General features: G+C 43.4%; 1 protein-coding gene across 8 annotated transcripts in view; it reads left to right on the top strand.

The window, feature by feature from the left end:
- Positions 1-17,342: 17,342 nt before the first annotated feature.
- Positions 17,343-22,254, top strand: part of XRN2 (5'-3' exoribonuclease 2) — an 87,037-nt gene continuing 82,125 nt past the window's right edge. For 5 of the 8 annotated variants that reach the window (XM_005568203.4, XM_074004639.1, XM_065522699.1 and 2 more), the window contains exon 1: positions 17,343-17,486. Coding sequence is in view for 1 of the 8 variants with exons in the window: in XM_005568202.3 (XP_005568259.1) it covers positions 17,412-17,486 (75 nt within the window). In the remaining 7 variants the exon portion in view is untranslated. Of the gene's footprint in view, positions 17,487-17,817; positions 18,171-22,254 lie in introns of those variants that run through there. The other 3 variants (XM_074004638.1, XM_005568204.4, XM_045362404.2) reach the window with 2 other exon arrangements.

Raw genomic sequence — 22,254 nt, 5'->3', positions numbered from 1 at the left:
TGATTTGCCCGCCTAGGCCTCCCAAAGTGCTGGGATGACAGGCGTGAGCCACCGCGCCCAGCCTCTCCTTAACCTTTAGAGTTCACAATATTGGAGTACCTTGGGGCTCAGTCTCCAGAACTCTTCTCTTCCTTTTTAACATGAAACCAAAGTAATTGCATCCATATTTGTAGCTTTAAATCCACTTATATGCTGCTGACTTCCAAATTTAAGTGTCCAGCCCAGATTCCTCCCATGGATTTCAGATTCACAGATCCACCTGCCTACTCAGCATCTCCACTTGGAAGTTTAAGTTAAATGTCAGACTTAACAAGTCCCAATTTGAATCCCTGATTTCTCCCCCAAGCCTGTCCCTCTGCCATTCTTCCTGTCTCAGTAAATGACAACTTCATTCCTCCAAGTATCAAGACCTAAATTGTTGGTTTCATCCCTTTTTCTTTTCTTCGTATTCCACAGTTACAAATCCTGTCATCTTTTTCCTCACTGCCTCCACCCCTACTAACCTAGTCCAAGCCACCATCATCTCCCACCCAAACTAACAGTCTCCTCACAGGTTGTTTCAGTTTTCTCTTTCTGTGTAATGACTTGAAATTTAGTGGCTCAAAGCAACAGCCCTTCATTTATTATTTCCCATGATTCTGTGGGTTGATCAGGTAGTTACACAGCTTGATGTGATGTCATTTGGGGTACTAGGATGGCTGGAAGGATGAGTATGGCCCACTTTCATGGCTGGGATTTGGGGATGACTACCAGTGGAAGTTCAGCTATCAAGGCCCCTGGCCTTGATTCTTCTCCACCTGCGTCTCACCTTTCCACATAACTGCTTGGGCTTCCTCACAGCATGGTGGCTAGGTTCTAAGTGGGAGCATTCCAGGCACTGAAAGGGAAACTGCATATTTCTTAAATCACAGACCAGGGAACCACTTCTGCACATTCCTTTAATCAAAGCAGTCACAGAATCTTTCCAAAGTTAAGTACTGAGAAATATTATCCAGCTTTCAATGGAAAGAGGCAAAGAATTTGTGGTCATCATTAGTCCACCACACAGGTCTCTCTGCTTCTACCATTACTCCACATAACTTCTAGAAACTTCCTTTTAAAATCATAAATCCCTGACAGGGTGTGGTGGCTCATGCCTGTAATCTAATCCCAGCACTTGGGGAGGCCAAGGCGGGATGACCGTTTGAGCCTGGGAGTTTGAGACCAGCTTAGGCAACATAGTGACACTTCGTTTCAATTTTTTTTTTTTTTTAATTAGCCAGGCATGTTGGTGTACACCTATAATCCCAGCTACTCTGGAGACTGAGGCAGGAGGATCACTTAAGCCCAGGAGTTTGAGACTGCAGTGAACTCTGATCACACGACTCCACTGTAGCCCGGGTGACAGAGGAAGACCCTGTCTCAAGAAAACAAACAAACAAACAAAAACCTACAAAAACAAAACATAAATCTTAGAGCTCATCAAGAGCTTCTCCTCTCCTGGCTAATTAGACAACGTAATCTGACCCTTGCCCCTTCTCCTGGCCCCTCTCTCCTGCTTACTCCATGCAGTCCACGTTAGACTCCACTGTTTCCCAACCTCGCCATTCACATTCCTATCTGGAGGCCCTGGCAGTGGCTGTTTCCTCTGCCTGGATCCCATGGACCTTGGCACACATAATCACTTCCTTACTTCCCACAGGCGTCTAATCAAAGAGCACTTCATTCAAAGGGGCTTTCCTCTCTAGAATAAGCAAAACTAATTAATGCCAGTAGGAGAAGAATGTGGTGTCTCTGGGTGGAGGAGAAATTGTCTGGAAGGGGCATGAGAGAACTTTCTGGGGTAATGAAAATGTTCTACATTTTATTTTGGGTGGTAATTACATGGATTTTTTTTCTGTTGTCTATTGCTGCATAACAAATTGCTCCCAAATTTAGTTGAAGAAAACCATTATTTTTTACCTCTTGGGATTTCTGTAGTAGAGGAACTTGGACAGGGCACAGCGGGGACAGGGTGTTCTGTGATGTCTGGGGCCTCAGCTAGAAAACTTGAAGGCTACGAGCTGCGATTATCCAAAGGTTCATTTACTCCCATATTTGGTGGTTGGTGTCAGCTGTCGGTTGACCTCAGCTGTGGCCAGAACACCCACTTACACATGGCCTGTCCAGGGCCACTAGGCTTCCTCACAGTGCAATTGGGTGGGTTCTGAGGATAAGCATGAGGTTGGTGGTGGTGCAGGTGGGGGGTGGGGGGACGATGGAGAGGGAGGAGGGGGCAGGGGAAACCCCAGGCAAGCATGTGCCAGGTGGAAGCTTTCTTGCTTGTCTAACCTAGTCTCAGAAATCATACCATGTCCCTTCTGCTACATTGTGTGCATTGACATCAAGTCACAAGTCCAGTCTAAAATCAAGGGATGGGGCCAGGTATGGTGGCTCAGGCCTTAATCCCAGCACTAAAGGAGGTCGAGGCGGGCGGATTACTAGAGGTCAGGAGTTCAAGACCAGCCTGACCAATATGGTGAAACACCACCTCTACTAAAAATACAAAAAAGTTAGCCAGGCCTGGTGGTGTGTGCCTGTAATCCCAGCTACTCAGGAGGCTGACGCAGGAGAATTGCTTGAACCCGGTAGACAGCGGTTGCAGTAAGCCAAGATTGTGCCACTGCACTCCAGCCTGGGTGACAGAGCAAGACTCCATCTCAAAAAAAATAAAAATAAAATAAAATCAACGAATGGGATGGGAATAGTGGGAAAGATGGGAACAGTGTCATAGAATTTCAGTTCTGTACAACTGTCACAGCTTATCAACTGAACACATAACTGTGCATCATATGGTAGGTCAGTTACACTCCAATTTAAAAAATAGAAAAATGGGGCTGGGTGTGGTAGGTCATGCCTGTAATCCCAGCAGTTTGGGAGGCTGAAGCAGGTGAATCACTTGAGGTCATGAGTTTGAGACCAGCTTGACCAATATGTTGAAGCCCTATCTCTACTAAAAATACAAAAATTCACTGGGCAGGGTAGTGGGCACCTGTAGTCCCAGCTACTCGGGAGGCTGAGGCAGGAGAATCACTTGACCCTGGGATGCAGAGGTTGCAGTGAGCTAAGATTGCGCCACTGCACTCTAGACTGGGTGACAGCATGAGACTCCATCTCCAAATAAATAAGTAAATAAATAAAAATAGAAAAATGGGCCAGGTACAGTGGCTTATACCTGAAATCCCAGCACTTTGGGAGGCCGAGACAGGAAGATCGCTTGAGCCCAGGAGTTCGAGACCAGCCTGGGCAACAAAGCAAGACTTAATCTCTACCAAAAAAATTTTTTTAATTTACATTTTAAATTTAGAATTACATTTAAATTACATCACATTTTAAAATTAGAAAAAAATTTTTTAAATGTAGTCGAGCATGGTGGTGCAAACCTGTAGTCCCAGCTACTCGGTAGGATTTGTCCCTACTCGGTAGCTGGGACTACAGGATGGCTTGAGCCCAGGAGGTCAAGGCTGCTGTGAGCCGTGATTGCACCACTACACTCCAGTCTGGGTGACAGAGCAAGTCCCTGTCTCAAAAAAAAAAAAAAAAAAAAGGAAGAAGAAGAAAAGAAAAGAAAAAAGAAAAAAGGCCTTTCCTGATCCCCAAATAGAGTCTCCAGCCCATAGTTACTCCCTGTCCCTTTGCTCTGTTTTATTTTAGTTCATAGCACCTATCACAACCCATTACAGCATGACATACCGTCTTTCCCACCTGTTTGCTGTCTCTCTCTCCCCCAACCTGCCACCCCAAGAAGACCGTAAAATCTAGATGAGTAGGCACTTTGTGCTGTCCACCCAGCACCTACAACCACATCTGGTGCACATCAGCTGCTTAGTCAGGATTTGTCGAAGGTAATTAAATGAATGGAGTAACTCCAGGAAGGGAGGCGGAGCCTACATAGCTGAAAACAAGTGGCAATCAGACCATTGATAACACAGTTATCAGTGTGTTAAATGCAGATCACCAACGTCACAGGCATTCAGACGAGGGAGAGAGCATCTCATCCTGACTCATGAGAGCTGGAAGGCTCCTTAGAGGTGACTTGGTTTAGCTACTCATTTTCTGGGTGAGGGTAGTGGGATCTAAAGCAGATGAGAGAGGCTCTTTCAAGGACACACAGCAGCAGGCTTAGAAGGTAGGCCACGTGACGTGGGTCACTAGCAAGAGCTCCAGGTTCTCGGTCTTCTGCAGCAGGGCTGCCTCCTCTGCCAAGTGCAGCATCTTTTAGGAAAGGAGTGTTCCTAGCCTGGCAGTGCAGTTAGGTAGAAACGAATGAGATGTCAGAAACAATATTGACTCTGAATTGGATGTTAAAAGTCAGGCTCATACTTTGAGGGTTCCTTTTGTACTAGACAGAAGGAAAATGCATTTTCTTTGGAGTTTTAGGTCTTTTAAATTACCTTTTGTGGTGGGATCAGCCACATAAAAATATTCCTCATCTTTGGGTGTCATAATGTCCCCTTTTTTTCTAACCATACGCTAAAGTGCTCTCTGAAAAGGTAGTGATTTCTAAGCTGGTTCTCTTTAAGCAAGTGATTCCATGATAAACAGATAGAAACATGTTCCTGCCATTCACTGGAAGAAAAGCTTTTTGATCCTCAACTTTGTTACATTTCTGAGAGCACTAATTCAAGGCATTCTTCTATTATGCTGGACTAAATTCTACGGTATAAGCAGCTCCCACATTGTCAACCACAGCCAGATAATGACTCATTTTTGCATAATTCAAGTGTCCAATTCCCTGTTTTAGTTATTATTCAGGTTTATTGACTGATTCTATTTAAGTAACATGTGTTAGGACAAAGAAATACAGTATACTAGGTGGAAGACTGATTTCAGAAAAGAGTATGGGGATTCACAGACCAGTGCAAATCAGGTTCAAAAAAAAAATAGAAGAAATGAGAAATGGTTGTTAAACATGTTGTACACTAAATTCCTAATGTATTTTCTCCTTCAAATTGATATCATTGTCTACTAAGCAAAATTGGCCATTGGTGATTTTAAAAATGCATAAGTCTTCTCCCCTCACCCCCCTCCTCTCTTGTTTTCATCTTCACCACTAGCATTACCTTGAAGAAACCACAGCTGAACCCAGGAGACATTATGGAACCAAATCTTGCCCATGACGATGTACTAACAGGCACAGACTTCATTCAAATTCAGTATCACCGAAATAGATGATTTAAGTTGTTTGCTTAAGCAATGAATGAATAATGAGACAGGGTGGGTTGCATTTTTCTTTTTCTTCCTCTTTGTAATTGTCATGAACCATACATTCCAATTTTCCAGTTTGTGCTTCAGTTAAAATCACATCAGTCCACTTAGTTTCTTCAGGCTCTCTATGAGCCTCTGCTGGTTTCAAAGGCAGTGACTCTCAGCCATCCTGCAGAGACAGCACGTTTGTATCTCCCACGAAGTTTTGCTTATAGTAGATGCTCACCAAATGGTTGTTGAATGAATCTTTGAAGAGAGAATGCCCTCTGTACTCCCTTCCTTTCAAAAAACAAGATTTCTGGCTGGGCGAGGTGGCTCACACCTGTAATCCTAGCACTTTGGGAGGCCAAGGCAGGTGGATCACCTGAGATCAGGAGTTCAAGACCAGCCTGGCCAACATGGTGAATCCCTATCTTTACTAAAAATATTTAAAAAAAAAAAAAATAGCCAGGTGTGGTGGCAGGAGAATCGCTTGAACCTGGGAGGCGGAGGTTGTGGTGAGCTGAGATCACACCACTGTATGCCAGCCTGGGCGACAGAGCGAGACTCTGTCTCAAAAAAAAAAAAAAAAAAAAAAAAAAGAAAAAAAAAAAAAAAAAAGAAAAAGAAAAGGGGGATTTCTAAAATCCTAGAAACATGTTTGGTATGGTTCTCCTTAGAGACAAATAAAATTTCAAGATGGATAATGTCTGTGAAATTTGTCTTAAGAATATAGTGAGTCACATATCCATGCTGATGCCTAACCTAGATCCTGTTGAGGATCCTGTTGATCTTAACCCTGACCTTTTGGTTGGTCATTCTGTGTCATTGGCCACGTGGAAAGTCAGGCAAAAAGCAGCACTGGGCCAGGCTAAGTCCACTTGCAGCCCTGGAGGCACTGTAATGTATGGGTCAGTTGTGGATAAGTAAGTGGTTCAATGGTGAGTGAGCAAGTGAAGCAAGCATTTACCAGGTCAGTGGAAGGCCAAGTCTGGAAAGTGAAATAAGGGCAGACAGTGGAAAGCCAAGGATGCTAGACTTGGGAGTGTGAATTCCACCCTACAGATAACCAGAGAGGCTTCTACAGTTTTGGTTTTTTTTGTTTTTTGTTTTTTTTTTGAAATGGAGTCTCGCTCTGTTGCCCAGGCTGGAGTGCAGGGGCACGATCTCAGCTCCCTGCAAGTTCCGCCTCCCGGGTTCACGCCATTCTCCTGCCTCAGCCTCCCGAGTAGCTGGGACTACAGGCACTCGCCACCATGCCCGGCTAATTGTTTGTATTTTTAGTAGAGATGGGGTTTCACTGTGTTAGCCAGGATGGTCTCCATCTCCTGACCTCGTAATCCGCCCGCCTCGGCCTCCCAAAGTGCTGGGATTACAGGCGTGAGCCACCATGCCCGGCGGCTTCCAGAGTTTTTGACAATGGCAGTAATGCTCATGGAGGCCATTCCTATAATCACCAAGCAGATATTTAGGAAAAATGGCACAAGTACTTTGGAAAACAGTTTGGTAGTTTTTTACAAAGTTAAATATACACTATTAAGCAACCTTTATTTCTAGGTATTTGTTCCAAAGAAAGGAAAATGTATTTCCACAAAAAGACTTGTGCATGAATATTCATACTAGCTTTATTCCAAGAAATCCAATAGCCCAAATATCCATCAATGGGTAACTGGGTAAACAAATTGTGTTACATCTATACAAGATACCACACAGCAAAAACAAACAAACAAACAAAACAAACCAAAACCAAAAAACTACCGATTCACACAACATGGGTGAATCTCAAAAACATTACACTTAATATAGCCAGATATAAGACTATAAATAGTATGACTTCATTTATATGAAACTCTAATGAAACTAATGTATAGGGACAAAAAGCAGATCAATGGTTGCCTGAGACTAGGGCTAGGGAGGGAGTTTCTACCATAAAGAAGCAGAAGAGACCTTTAGGGGTTACAAAATTGTTATATATCATGATTGTAGTGGTGGTTGCCCAAGTGTATACTTTTGTCAAGCCTCATTGAACTGTACACTTCAAATGGATGCATTTTAATATGTGAAAATTACACCACAATGAAGTTGACCGGTTATAAACAAAGAGACCTGTATTTGGGCATAGCTTTACACAAGGCCAAGGGGAGGAAACAGAAGAGAATTTCCTAAGGTGTTCATGGTTTAGCACGAAGCTGAGGTGCAGATTCACGGCACAAGGCCCTGTACTTAGGAGCAATGGGTGGCAGAATGGATTAAGCGGCCAAAGAAGCCTACTGACAAGAAGTAGAGAAGGAGGCAGAGAGAAAGAGACAGAGAGACAGAGAGAGAGAGAGAGAGGTGGGGGAGTAGATCCACCATGGCCTGGAGTTAAAGAATGATACATCGTTTTAGAGAAGGTCTTATTTACTTCACTCGTCCATCAAGGCCTGTTCAAATCCCACTTCTTCGCAAATTCTTGCTTGAGGCCCGACCCAGAGCAACCTTCTCATCTTTCCCTCTTTTGTACTGTTATAGTAAGTTCTGTTTGTTTAATATATGTGTAAATAGCTATGGCCTCTTTTCTCTTGAACTGCTATTCAAATTGCTTACTGCTAGTTAATTTCAAATGTGCTTATGGCTTATTTCATACATAGAACACAAGTTCCTTAAGAGAGTCCTGTACCCTGGATCTCCCCACAGTTACTTAACTACAGCAGCTGGGCAGTTTTTGTAGATGTTCTTGATTCATTGATTTTCAGTTCCTAAAACTGGACTGGGTTAACATTTTGAGGTAAGGAAGAGAAACCTACAATTCTATTATGATTGTACCTAGGGACTAAGTAGGGAGGTATTGTGGTTTGTGAACCCGTTGGTAATTCATTCCACTCCTCCTTTAACTGACAGACCATACTTTCTATCACAAAGCCAAGACCCTCTTCAGTCAAAGACTTCTGTGAGGCAAACTGAAATTGAGTTGATATAGTTACCCCATCCCATGATTTTATATCTCAGTTTTTTGTTTTGTTTTTCCAATCAGGAATTTCAGCCAGGGCAGTCACATTTGTATTCGAAGCCTGCCAACTCTGACCAGAAATCAGGTCTCCGTTTAAGACACAACTTGACAAGTGGATTACATGTTCTAGTGAAAGGCAGATAAATGTCACTCATGTCACTATAAATAAAAGTCTGGGCCTGCTTATCAGCTTGTAGGGTTGAGGTCTTACCTTCAACACTTCTCAGAGTGCTTTACACTTTATTATCCTTTAAACAAGGTCTTTTCCATCCAGCTTCTTCCAGGGAATTATTACTGTTCAGCTCTTTGAAACATACGGCTCCTGTCAACTTCCTGTCTTTTCCTTTAAGGAACAATACAACCTGTGGCCTTAAATAGGAATCTGCCAGAATTTTCTCAAATGTTGTATTAGGGAATGAAACATAGTAATGGATCTAGGACACCTTTCATAGTAATGGATCTAGGATCTTGTACCTGCTTTACAAGCAAATCATGTTCTAGCAGGCTTTGGTTGCTTGGGGTTATGGCTTAGAGCATGGGATTTGTCATCTAAATCCATGTAATAACAAGTATGGTTTGCAAAAAAGGATTGTCATGGTTAGAGAAATTTAGAAATGTGCAATCAAAAAGGCTCTAAGATGGTTGCAGAAATGTAGTATGTTTAGCTCGATTTAATCCAGAATTCTCAAAGTTATCTGACCACAGAACCTCCTTTTTACATATTTTTGGATACATTACTCACAAAAATGTTTTTGGGTGACTTAAGGCATGAACATAGATTGAGAAAATTTAGAATTGAATTAAATAAATTTTCCTTTTTTTTTTTTTTTTTAATTTGAGGCAGGGTCTTGCTCTGTTGCTCAGGCTGGAGTGCAGTGGCACAATCTCGGCTCACTGCAACCTTGACCTTCTGGGCTCAAGCTATCCTCCCGCCTCAGCCTTCCGAGTAGCTGGGACTACAGGCATGTGCCACCATGCCCACCAATTTTTGCATTTTTTGTAGAGATAGGATTTCGCCTGGTCTCATACTCCTGAGCTCAAGTGATCCACTCACGTCAGTCTCCTGAAGTGCTGGGATTATAGGCAGGAGCCACTGTACCAAGCCAGAATTAAATAATCTTTCTATATTTATCAATGTACACTTATTGAGGCCCTAAAAAGGCACATTTTTGTGTCTATGTATCTGTATTACATTTCTGTACTGACATTTCTGAGCTATACTCTAAAGTTCAATGAGGATAGAACTGGATATACACAAAAGTGTTTTGTACGTTTGCTCACCAGTCTTGTTCATTTGTACCTGTGAATTACACTTAGTGATAATGACTGCAGACTGTTTTAGGTAACAAGGAACATTTCAGACAAGATCTGAATATAACAAAATCCTGGAAATGCGAAAAATTAGCTTTGGATGGGTTCTAGGAGGAGAAACTGGTAGATTCCACTTCCAGTTTTACATTCTAAGACAGAGGTTCTCAAATTTTTGGTCTCAGGACTTGTTTACACTCTCAAAATCCCAAGAAGCTTTTGTTTAAGTGGATTATATCTATTAACTTTTATTGTGTTAGAAATCAAACCTGAGAAAATTTAAAAATACAAATTTATTCCCTTAAAAATAAGAAACCCATAAGATCTTACCATAAGCAACATTTTTGTGAAAATAGCTATATTTTCGCAAAAAGATCAGTGAGAATATCGGCATTGTTCTACATTTTTGGAAATCTTTTCAATATCTGGTTTGATAGAATAAAACTGGATTGTCACATCTGCTTCTGATTCAATTTGCTGATATTGTATGTCACAGAGTCTCTGAAAAATTTCACTGTTACACTTAAGAATGGGAACAAAGAGGGTAAATAACATTCTAATATTATTATGAAAATAGTTTCGACCTCACAGACCTTCTGAGAGAGTCTCTGAGGCCCTTGGGGTCTCTGAATCACACTTTGAAACTACTGCTCTAATAATTCAATTCAATAAAAGTATTATATTTATTGAGAACCTACTGGATGCCCACCACAAGATAAATACAAAGACACGTCCTCGCCTCCAAGGAATCTGCAGTGTCCCCTTCCATACCTTATTTCCAACCAAATCTTAATATTCCAAGACTCAGTGTCATTCCATAATACTTCCTCCTTGTCATTTTTTTATCCCATTAGATGACAAGAGCTCTACTTTTTTCCTAAGTGTCTGTAGCAATTATTATCTGTGCAATTCATTTGGGATTTTAATCATACACCACAGAGGGAGATTTGTTTATTACTGTTCAAACTGTGCTTATTAATAGTTCATAGTTCATGGTTATATTTTGTCCTTGCTACTGATGGTAGGCTCTTTCAGAGCAATAACTTATTTTACTTATGGTGCTCAAGGTAAGTAGAGAAGCCTGTGGATCTTACACCGGTATTTAGTAGTTTCATTTGCAACTACTGAGTGTGGCAGAGACAAAGCTATGTGCTCACCAATCCTATTTCCTTTTCCTGTTTTTGAGCACTCAGACTCTTTCCCAGTCTCTCCTGCAATTGGGTTAGGGCCATGTGACTGGGTTTGGGCCAGCAGAATATAAGTCACCACGAAGCCTGGCCCTTAAAAACACCCAGTGCGGCCCTCCTGCCCTGTCTTCCCTTTTGGTAGTGACTGTGGTGGCCATGTTGAGGTGGCAGAATCCCAGGAGGAAAGCAGCAGGATGCCCGAGTCACCACACGGAGGACAGCTCTGAAGAGTAGCCTGATATCACATAAACTAAGCTAATGAGGTTTCAGGCATTACTTGTTACTACAGCAAAGCCTACCTTATCCTGGAATATTAGTGGAAAAAGAATGTTCATAAATGAAATAGGAAATAATGTAAGACACAACACTATGTATGAAAAGAGTCAGGAGTGATGTGGAAGATGAGAGTGGGCAAGAGCCAGTTTGGGCTCATGTGCTGGGACAGACTTTCTAGAGAAGAGGGGAAGAGATAATTTGAATGAGTAGAATTTGAACTGTAAAAAAGGTGGTGGGAAGACTAGGAGTGTAAACTTAGCAAAGTGGGAATGAGCAGGAAATATAAGTGAGGGAAAATGAAGACAGAGTCAATATTAGAAAGTTAACACCATAGCAGTGTGGTGGCATGCCTGTAGTCCAAGCTACTTGGGAGGCTGAGGTGGGAGGATTGTTTGAGTCTGGGAGATGGAGGCTGCACTGCACCACTACACTTTCACCTGGGTTACAGAGAAACATCTTGTCTGAAAAAGAAAAAAGAATGAACGAACGAGAGAAAGAAAAAGAAAGAAAGAAGGAAATACAGAAAGAGAGAGAGAAAAAGAAGAGAGGAAGGAAGGAAAGAAGGAAGGAAGGAAGGAAGGAGAGAAGGAAGGAAGGAAAGTTAATACTAGCTGGGGAGTGGCAAAATGAGGCTCTGTTAGATTATTAAATTGTCCAAAATAAGTGAAACATGCTAATAAAATAGTGAGGCTTCTTCAAAGCAAACAGTGTGGAGCACAACAGATAGCCATACAATGGCGATCACTTCATGGTTCTGGATCACAGCCCAGTTTGGGCTGTGCACTGGGCATGGTATCACTCAATTTCCACAGAAAACCTATGAGGTCTATGATCCTCATTTTACAGATGAAGAAACTGAAGTTTAGAGAGGTGAAGCATCTTGAAAATGCATTAATCAGAATTCTCCTGAAAAGCAGTACCAACAGGATGTGAGAAAGTTTTATTTGAAGAAATTGGCTCACACGCTTGTGGGGGCTTGATGAATCCAAAATCTGATGGGGTAGGCCAGCAGGCTGGAGACCCAGGGAAGAGGTGCTGCTGACAGAATCCATTCTTGCTCAGGGAAGGTCAGTCTCAGGGGCTGTAATGCTGCAGTGTCCACTTTCAGGTGGTGCCTGCACATCACGCAGAACCACCTGTAAACCAGCTCTGAGCTTTCTCTTCTCTACGTTAAACCCAAGTAGGCCTGGCATTTCTCACTTACTTACTGTGGTCCACCTTTTGTCCATGTTTCAGTCAACCAACCCATTAGTTATAGCACTAACTCCCTGAGTTGCAACATTAAATGCAGAAATCCTGCTCAATTGGCCCCTATCAATAAATTCAGCCTGATTCAATTTTATGTTTCTTCCATCTTTATCCCACACCTTTAATTTCCATTCTCATACATATTCCCTGAATTTCTGACTAAATTAGAAAACTCAAGTAGTTCTTTTGGAGTGTAGTATGCCTCATGGATCACATTTTGTGCCTCACTTTTTGGGACTGCTAGGACTTGAGTCTAGCCATAGTTCTAGAAGCCAAGCGGGGTAATGGGGGTGTGTCCTGAGGAGAATCAGCATTGTCTTGTGAGACAACTGCATCAGGGGAGGTCATGATAGATTCCTTAAGCAATGAAAGGTTAGTTCCCTCAGGTGGGGGTGGAGAGGATATATCTACTGGGATGGAGAAAATGCTTTTACGGGCAAAGATGACTCATTGGAATTTAGGAACTCAATGTCCCCAGTGCCATCAAGGTCTTTCCATATGCCCCCATTCCAACTTTCAGGATCCTATTAGTTCCCAATCAATGCCCTCAATTTAGAAGTAGACAACCTGCAAAGTCGAGAATTCAATCTGCATTTTAATTCAGCCACTTACAGGATGTGATTTGGAGTTGATTTTTAACAATCTTGGCTCTGCAGTTACCGGAGATAAGGGGTCTCTTTCAGGGCAGAAATAGAAAGTTTCAGGTCATTTACGTTATACTTGAGTGGGAATTTGAATCCCTGAGCTCATCCTTTTCTTTTCCCACTTTGTCCAGCAACATTAGGGGCAACTAATCTCATTATACTTGTTATTTTGGCAAATATGTTATAAAGTATCATACGCATGGTCACCCAGATCCTGCTTTTTAGTTTTGGTAATATTTTGTGTAATTCTATTACTTCATCATGCCATAGACTATCAGTGTTTTATTTACTACTAGAAAGTTATTCCTGTTTTTAATCTAATCAGACTAGAGTACCACTTCCAGAAACCTCAGAACCAATTGTGAAAATGCATTCCTAAGATTCTGTTTCATTTCAGCCACTTCTAGTACCAGAATCTGTAGCTGTCAGCATTCTCTAGAGACATGGAATCAACAGGTGGGCATATACAAAGACATTTATTATAAGGGATTTGGCTCACATAACTATACAGACTGGCAAATCCAAATCTGCATTGTAGGCCAGCAGATTCAGGACTCAGGAGGCAGATTACATCTCAAGGCAGTTGGCTAGAGAATTCCCTCTTGCTTGGGAGCCAGACTTTTTGTTCTATTCAGGCCTTCAACTGATGAAATGAGGTCCACCCACATTATGGAGGGCAATCTGCTTTACTCTGTAGATTAAAAATGTTTATCTCAACCCAAAACGGCCACAATTACTGTTTTAAATACATCAGGTTATTCACAATGAATTTTGCAAGGATAAAGAGGGAAAGGAAGCACTGGATAGAGGGACCAACAGTAAGCAAAAAAAACTGAGATTTTTTTTCCTACAATAATTACAATGTTAATGGGGCTTAAAAATTGATGAATATTTTAAAAATCCTAGTTTCTATGTATTATATATTTGTCATATTGCTTTTCACATTAATGTAATCCAGATACTAGCTGTGGCCTTCCTCTCTCCCTTGGAGATCTAGGCAAAAATGTTTCAAAGCCTCTGGGTTCTCTGCCTGCATAAGCCCGAAGTCTGGTTCAGTATTTCTGCTAATTTCTTTTCTTTTTTACTTTTTTTTTTTTTTTTTTTTGAGACGGAGTCTCGCTCTGTCGCCCAGGCTGGGGTGCAGTGGCCGGATCTCAGCTCACTGCAAGCTCCGCCTCCCGGGTTTATGCCATTCTGCTGCCTCAGCCTCCCAAGTAGCTGGGACTACAGATGCCCGCCACCTCACCCGGCTAGTTTTTTTTTGTATTTTTTAGTAGAGACGGGGTTTCACCGCGTTAGCCAGGATGGTCTCGATCTCCTGACCTCGTGATCCGCCCGTCTCGGCCTCCCAAAGTGCTGGGATTACAGGCTTGAGCCACCGCGCCCAGCCTGTTTTTTTTTTTTTTTTTTGAGACGGAGTCTCGCTCTGTCGCCCAGGCTGGAGTGCAGTGGCGGGCAATCTCGGCTCGCTGCAAGCTCTGCCTCCCGGGTTCATGCCATTCTCCCGCCTCAGCTTCCTGAGTAGCTGGGCCTACAGGCACCTGCCATAGCGCCCGCCTAATTTTTTGTATTTTTAGTAGAGATGTGGTTTCACCATGATCTCGATCTCCTGACCTTGTGATTCGCCCGCCTCGGCCTCCCAAAGTGCTGGGATTACAGGCGTGAGCCACTATGCCCGGCCTTCTTTTTTTTTTTTTTTTTTTTTTTTTATGATAGCATCTCACTCTGTCACCCAGGCTGGAGTGCAGTGGTGCAATCATAGCTCACTGCAGCCTTAAACTCTTGGGCTCAAGTGATCCTCCTGTCTTAGTCTCCCAATTTGCTAGGATTATAGATGTGAACCACCACACCTGGCCTCCCTGCTAATTTCTAACACTAATAAATTCTCATCTCTTCTGCTTCTAGAGCTCTGTGTTGCCCAACCCGTGGTGGTTCCAGACCACAGTGACCCCAACTGGAGACTTTTAATTTGATTTCTACAAGAAAAACCCATACCAAGCCTGAGTCTGACAGGCTTTACCGGACACATTGGGCCAGGGAAAGTGTCACAATACTTAGTCCATATCCTCCTGCCACCTTTCAAGTTTCTTCTCTCTTTACCCGCCCCTTCTCTGAGTGCCAAAACTCCAATTTTTGTACTTCTATGCAAACCAATTTCACCGCCCAGGTGAATTAGCTTGCACTCTCTAAATTTTGTTACTGGACTCTTTCCTTTGCAAGGGATAAGAATTTAGTCTAAGCCAGCTTAGGGCAAAAGGAAACTTTTGGCCGGGAGCAGTGGCTCAAACCTCGAATCCCAGCACTTTGAGAGGCCAAGGTGTGCGCATCACGAGGTCAAGAGATTGAGACCATACAGGCCAACATGGTAAAATCCCGTCTCTACTAAAAACACAAAAATTAGCCAGGCGTGGTGGCACACATTGGTAGTCCAAGCTACTCGGGAGGCTGAGGCGCTACTCGAAAGGCTGAGGTGTGAGAATTGCTTGAACCCGATAGGTGGAGGTTGCAGAGAACCGAGATGGCGCCACTGCACTCCAGCCTGGCAACAGAGAGAGACTCTGTCCTAAAAAAAGAAAAGAAAAGAAAAGAAACTTTTTTGGCTCACAGAATCAAAGGACAGACTTAATCAAACTGCAGGAAGAGAGGGATTTAACTGGAACCAGGGAATTAACCCTGCTTCTCTCATTGTCTACTGGCAACAAGTCCCAATTCTTATCTTTTAGCGTTCACGCACTGGAAAGATGCAGTCTTAAATTTCTTATGGTTCAAAGCTCAAAAGTGCTGGTAAGGCTGGGCGCAGTGACTCACACCTGTAATCCCAGCACTTTGGAAGGCCGAGGTGGGCGGATCACCTGAGGTTAGGAGTTCGAGACCAGCCTGGCCAACATGGTGAATCCCCATCTCTACTAAAAACACAAAAACCATCGGGGTGTCACGGCAGGCGCCTGTAATCCCAGCTACTCGGGAAGCTGAGGCAGGAGAATCGCTTGAACCCGGTGGGTGGAGGTTGCAGTGAGCCAAGATCTTGCCACTGCACTCCAGCCTGGGTGACAGAACGAGACTCCGTCTGAAAAAACAAAAAGAAAACAATAACCACCCCCGCCACACACACACACACACACGCCAAAATGCTGGTTGAGGATTCTAAATGGCTCAACTTGGCCAGCTATCCCTGAACTGCCTATGGTGTGCATGTTCCTATAACGCACCTCCTAGGGAAACCAGAGGGGCTGTTTCCACGTAAAAGGAGGAATTTCACCACAGACATAATACTTTGGAATAGTTTTGACTATCCTTAAGTAAAACACGGGATGACAATTTCTCTAATTTCCACACTAGTAGTTTAAACAAAGTAGTCATCAGACCACAGAGGAGGGGCAATAAATACTGCCTGCGAGGTAACTCGGAGAAATACTTTCACAGAGGCCTCTTGAGGTGAGCATTTAGCACTGTGTGATGTGTGTCAAACCAAGAGGGGATTCAGGGAGACTTCCAGGCTTGAGCAAACGGACAAATAAACCTCCTCTTCCAGACCTCTCCTTACATATGAAAAAAATTCGTTTGAGACCACCAGAAAACAAAGGATAAAAGTATCGTGTTAGAACAAGGACGGATTAAAAATGATCTTTGCTTGAATTGAAACAAGCTATGTGCGTAAGTGACTTAACCCCTCTATAACTTGGCTTTCTTGTCATTTACACGAGGGTGCTAACAGTACCCTCACAAGGCTCAAGTGATGATTACACAGGGCAATCCCTTAGTCAATGTCTTGGTACACTGTAAACGCTCAGAAAATGCTGGAAAATCACATTAGCAATTAGTTTATACCCATAATTGTAGCTAGAAGGTTGTATTGGATGCTAAACCCCGGCTAGATTCCATTCGGTAACTATTATAATTATTTATTTGCATAAGTAACAAGCAAATTGTTGGTGCAAACCAGCCATTATTACTGTAAAATACTTTAAAATGCTCCTTTCGATAGTCCAGTTACGTACTGTGGCACAAAACCAGGAGAAACCAGGAAATGGAAATAACGAGTGAGTTTTGATGCTTCGATTCTATCCTAGATAGAGATAGGTGAGAATGGAGGCAAAAGAAGACATGTTCTTCCAAACAAGAGGTAACCAAACGGGCAAGGGAGACCTCCCCCCGGGCATGCAGAGCGCACAGATTCTGCGCTCAGGGAGCCGGAGGGCTTGGGGCTGGGAGACCCCGGCGGAGCCGCGGCAGAGTAGTCGCCCATGAGCCCCCGCGACTCAGACGCGCTCGGCTTCGCGCTCCGTGGCTGGGACCACCGAGGGCGAGCTGCAGCCTTCGCTACCCAGTCCGCCGCCGGACCCCGCTTCCGACAAGCAGCCCGGCGAGGCCCTTTTCCGCCGCTCTGTCACCCAGCCGAGCCTCCTTCCCAGTTTCCCCGGCGGCGGCGCCGTGACGTCACTTCCGGTCTCAGGGGCGCACGTGGGAGGAAGTGCTGGTGCCCTCAGCCGCCGCTCCCGTCTCTTTGGTTACGCTCGTCAGCCGGGCAGCCGCCGCCTCCAGCCGTGTGCAGCTATGGGAGTCCCGGCGTTCTTCCGCTGGCTCAGCCGCAAGTACCCGTCCATCATAGTCAACTGCGTGGAAGAGAAGGTGAGGAGGCTCCAGGCGGCCGCCACACTCGAGCCGGGGGTCCTGGCATGTTTAGGCCGCGGCCCTCGGGCTCCGCCGCCTGCCCCCGGGGAGCCTTGCCGGAGCTCGCGCCCTGCTGCCAGCCTCGCGAGCAGTCGCAGCCCCACACGCGGTGGGACGCGGGCTGTGGGATTCAGGACCCCGGGGGCTAGGGATTCGGGACCCTAGGCTGGGCAAGGGCCTATCTGGTTCTGAACTCGGAGGGCCGCTCCTCCCCTACCCGCTTTTTCCCGGCACCGGAAGGCCCCGCCCACTGCTTTGTTTCCTCTCGAGACCGCGCGTTTTGGGTCTCGGGAGAGGTTCAGAGGCTGTTGAGCAATGCATGCCAGGTCGGCTGAGCTAGCGGGTTACGGATGCACGGATTCGGAGGCCTGCTTTTTGACAACCTTTTAAAGGAATCCCTGGCGGCGAGCTTTTCGTTGTTTATCAGTCGTGCCTGAAAGGTTTTCTCCTAGTGTTCAGGACCATTTGTTGTTCTGGTTAGATTGGGCGCTGAAAGCAGTATGTCAGGTCCAGGACGAACGCTATAGAATTCTGAGAAGTTACCCTTCTCTGTGTGCCCCGACTACTGGACAGGGTGGGTGCTTGTTGAAAATTTCAAGATTGCTGGATATACTCGAGCAGTACAATTTTTGTTGTTAATATGTAAGTAGATTTTTGGCCATTATTGAGTTTTGTTTTTATTGTTTTCATCATTCCGTGCGAGTTCGATTTTGTACACTTAATTAGAATTTCTGGATTGGAAATGTTCGGAGGCACATCATGCGTACCTCACTCCTTGGTTTTTGAAGGCAGTGCTTGCCTGTCAGTGTGAACTTATTTCTGCTTTTTTTTTTTTTTTTAAACTTTCTTGGCTTCTATCCAAGGAGGAACCAAAAGCCTTGTTTTAGTGACATTCCCACTATTTCTTGTTTTTTTTTTTTTTCAAAAAGCAACTGCTAAATTGAATGCTTGCTTCCTTTGTAAAATTTTAATCGAACTTTATTGAACTTTTACGTGGGTTAAACAAAAAGCAACAGTTCTTGCTCTACCCCTTCTCATCCCATTTCTCCACTTTTAACTGTTTTGGTTCTGTCTCTAAGTATACTTATACTTTATCGCTTTTAGATCTGTTGAATTCTAGCTGGATAGGAGAGGATTTAGTCACTTATTCAGCCTCCCTCTATACTCTTAATGGAGTAAATCACTATATATATTTCATTGGTAAGCTTTATAACTAAGTAATTTGCCTTTTTCATTCCATCACCTGTGTAAAGTATCCCTTGACTTAATGCTTTCTAAGGTCGATCTTAGCTTTTCTTCCCTTTCACCTCAAGTTTGTCAGCTGTACTTTGCGTTGTGAGCATCCAAAATTAAATGATCAGGGCTTTGACTATACAGATTTAAAAAGCTGAAAAATCAAATAGGATAGTTGAGCATTGACACTGTGTGGATTCAAGTTATGTACTGCGATTTTGTTTTTTGTGCTGCTTTTGTCTTTTTCCCTGGGGATGCCTTTTTTTTTTCCACTTTACATCTTTCTGCACCCAAACTCTATTTTACCAGGTAGTCTATCAAGAGTCTTTCTTCTTGAAGAGTCCTCCTTGGGGTCTTCTTTATTTTTGTTGCTGTCATACCTGGCTATTCTGTAGGCTTGCTGGAAAGCTGCATCTGGGATTTTATTATTATTATTGCTGTCATATCTTTCTTCAGTGGGAGGTACTGTTTTCTGGATCAGCATCTTTCTTCATTTGTTTTAGAAACGGAGTCTTCTTCTGTCTCTTAGGCTGGAGTACAGTGGCGTGATAGTGGCTCACTGCAACCTCCGGCCTCCTGGGTTCAAGCCATTCTCATGCCTCAGCCTCTGGAGCAGCTAGGACTACAGGTGTGCGCCACCACGCCCAGCTAAATTTTTTTTTTTTTTTTTTTTTTTTTAGTAGAGACAGGGTTTTGCCATGTTGGTCATGCTTGTCTTGAACTCCTGATCTCAGGTGATCCGCCTGCCTCAGCCTCCCACATTGCTGAGATTACAGGCATGAGCCAACACACCTGGCTTTTTTTTTTTTTTTTTTTTGTATTTTTAGTAGAGACGGGGTTTGCCACGTTGGCTATGCTGTTCTCTGTCGTGACGTCACATGATCCGCCTGCCTGGGCCCCCCTTGTGCTGGGATTACAGGCGTGAGCTATGGCACCTGGCCCGTCTTTCTTCCTTTAAATCTTTTCTTAGTTTTTATTCTTAATTCTTAAGAAATGCTGTGTGGGATGTGAGATTTCCGAGTCATTGTAGGCCCCAAAATAGCTCCATTCTACCCTTATACACGTGAGTGATCATTAGCTAGGCATGGATTTCGAGGTTTTTTTTTTTTTCTTTGAGACAGCGTCTAGCTCTGTCACCCAGGCTGGAGTGCAGTGGTGTGATCTTGGCTCACTGCAACCTCCACCTCCCGGGTTCAAGCCGTTCTCCTGCCTCAGCCTCCCAAGTAGCTGGGACTACAGGTGCGCCACAATGCCTAGCTAATTTTTGTATTTTTAGTAGAGATGGGATTTCACCATGTTGGGCAGGCTGATCTTGAACTCCTGACCTCAGGTGATCCACCAGCCTCTGCCTCCCAAAGTGCTGGGATTACAGGCATGAGCCATCGCACCTGGCCAGGAATTCGAGTTTTAGTATTAGGTTCCCTGAAAACTTTGAAAGAAATTGTTCTTTTGTACTCTCTCATCTAGTGGTGTTGATGACAAGTTCGGTGTTAATGTGATATATTTATTTAACCAGCAGTTATATAGCATTTACCGTTGTCTTAAGAACTTCATTAACTTGTTTGATCCTTACAACCACATGACTCCTACTGTTGTAATTATTTTTATTACGTACAAATAATAGAAGCATGATATTTAGAGACAACCAATATTGTTATTATGTTATGGTGGCTCACACCTGTAATCCCAGCACTTTGGGAGGCTGAGGTGGGTGACCATCCTGGCTAACATGGTGAAACCCGTCTCTACTAAAAATACAAAAATTAGCTGCGTGTGGTGGCGTGCCAGTAGTCCCAGCTACTTGGGAGGCTGAGGTAGGAGAATCCCTTGAACCCGGGAGGCGGAGGTTGCAGTGAGCTGAGATCGGGCCACCGCACACCAGCCTGGTGATATAGCGAAATTCCGTCTCAGAAAAATAATGATTATTTTTGTTTATTATTATTACAGATGAGAAAATGGAAACACAGCAGGGTAGAGTATCATAGATACCAAGGTCCCTCAGCTGATAAATGTCAGAGCTAGTGTGGAAACCAGAAGGACTTCATTTCTGTGCTCGTATGCTTTCATTCTTTTGTGATCAGTTTTCCTTTCTAGATTTTAAAAAGATCTTTTTCTTGATAGTGTAAACTTTCATTATTAGGTACCTAGGTATAGATGTTATTTTAAATTCAGATTCATTTTGATCAGTACGTGGCTCACTCTTTGAGTCTGGAGTCTTATGTTCTTCAAACAGCATTTTAGGGAATGCTGTTTGATGATTTCTTGACGTTTTTCTCTTCCCTTCCAGACTCAGGATACTGGTTCTCCTAGACTCATGTATTCTTATTTTTATTTTCTCTCTCATTCTCTGGCTTTCCTTGAAACCTCCACCAGCCTTCGGCCTTTTTGCAGCTTTGTTGAGGTATACTTGACATAGAATCAACTGCAGGTAATTAAAGTGTACAATTTTTTTTTTTTTTTTTAACTTTCTTTAAAGATGAGGTCTTGCTCTGTCACCAGGCTGGAATGTAGTGTGCAATCACGGCTCACTGCAGCCTCAAACTCCTGGGCTTAAAGTGTATAATTTAATACAGTGCATACATCTGTGAAACCAGCACAACCAAGACAGTGAACGTGACCTCCAAAACATTCCTTCTGCCCTTTTGTAGTTCCTTTCTACCATCCCTCCCTGCCACCTGTCTTGTCAACCACTGACTGATTTGCTTTCTGACCCTATCGATAAGTTTTCATTTTCTATAATTTTTTATAAATGAGATTATTTAGTATATACTCATTTTTTGCCTCAGTTACTTTCATTCATCTTATTTATTTTGAAATTCATCCATTATTGTATGTGTAAGTAGTTTCTTTTTTTTTCCCTTGTTTTTGAGATGGAGTCTTGCTCTTTTGTCCAGGCTGGACTGCAGTGGTGCAATCTGGGCTCACTGCAACCTCCACCTTCCGGGTTCAAGCAATTCTCCTGCCTCAGCCTTCCGAGCATCTGGGATTACAGGCGCATGCCACCACACCTGGCTAATTTTTGTATTTTTAGTTGGGACGGAGTTTCACCATGTTGGCCAGGCTGGTCTTGAACTCCTAACCTCAAGTGGTCTGCCTGCCTCATCTTTTAATTTTTGGATAGTATTCTGTGTGTAGATACACCACATTTTATTTATTTATTCAGATGATTGATGAACATTGGGATTGTTTCCAGTTTTTGGCTTTCAGAAAAAGAAACCTATGAACATCTGTGTACAAGTCTTTGTAGGGAAATACACTTTCATTTATTTGGGGGAAAAAAGATTAGGAGTGAAATGGTTGGATTGTATAGTAGGTGTGTGGTTACTTAAATAGAAAAACCTGCCAGACTTTTTGTTTTTCATACTGGTTGTGCCATTTTACGTTGGCAGCAGCAGCATATCAGGGTTCCAGTTGCTCAACTTCCTCACCAACACTTGATATGGTTAGCCCTTTTAGTTTTAGGTATTCCAGTGTACTGTTACCTTATTGTGGT

This window comes from Macaca fascicularis, chromosome 10, assembly GCF_037993035.2.
Source record: "Macaca fascicularis isolate 582-1 chromosome 10, T2T-MFA8v1.1".
In the NCBI taxonomy this organism is placed as follows: Eukaryota; Metazoa; Chordata; class Mammalia; order Primates; family Cercopithecidae; genus Macaca; species Macaca fascicularis.
Note: the sequence above shows the minus strand (reverse complement) of the source record. Positions and strands in the feature narration are given on the sequence as shown.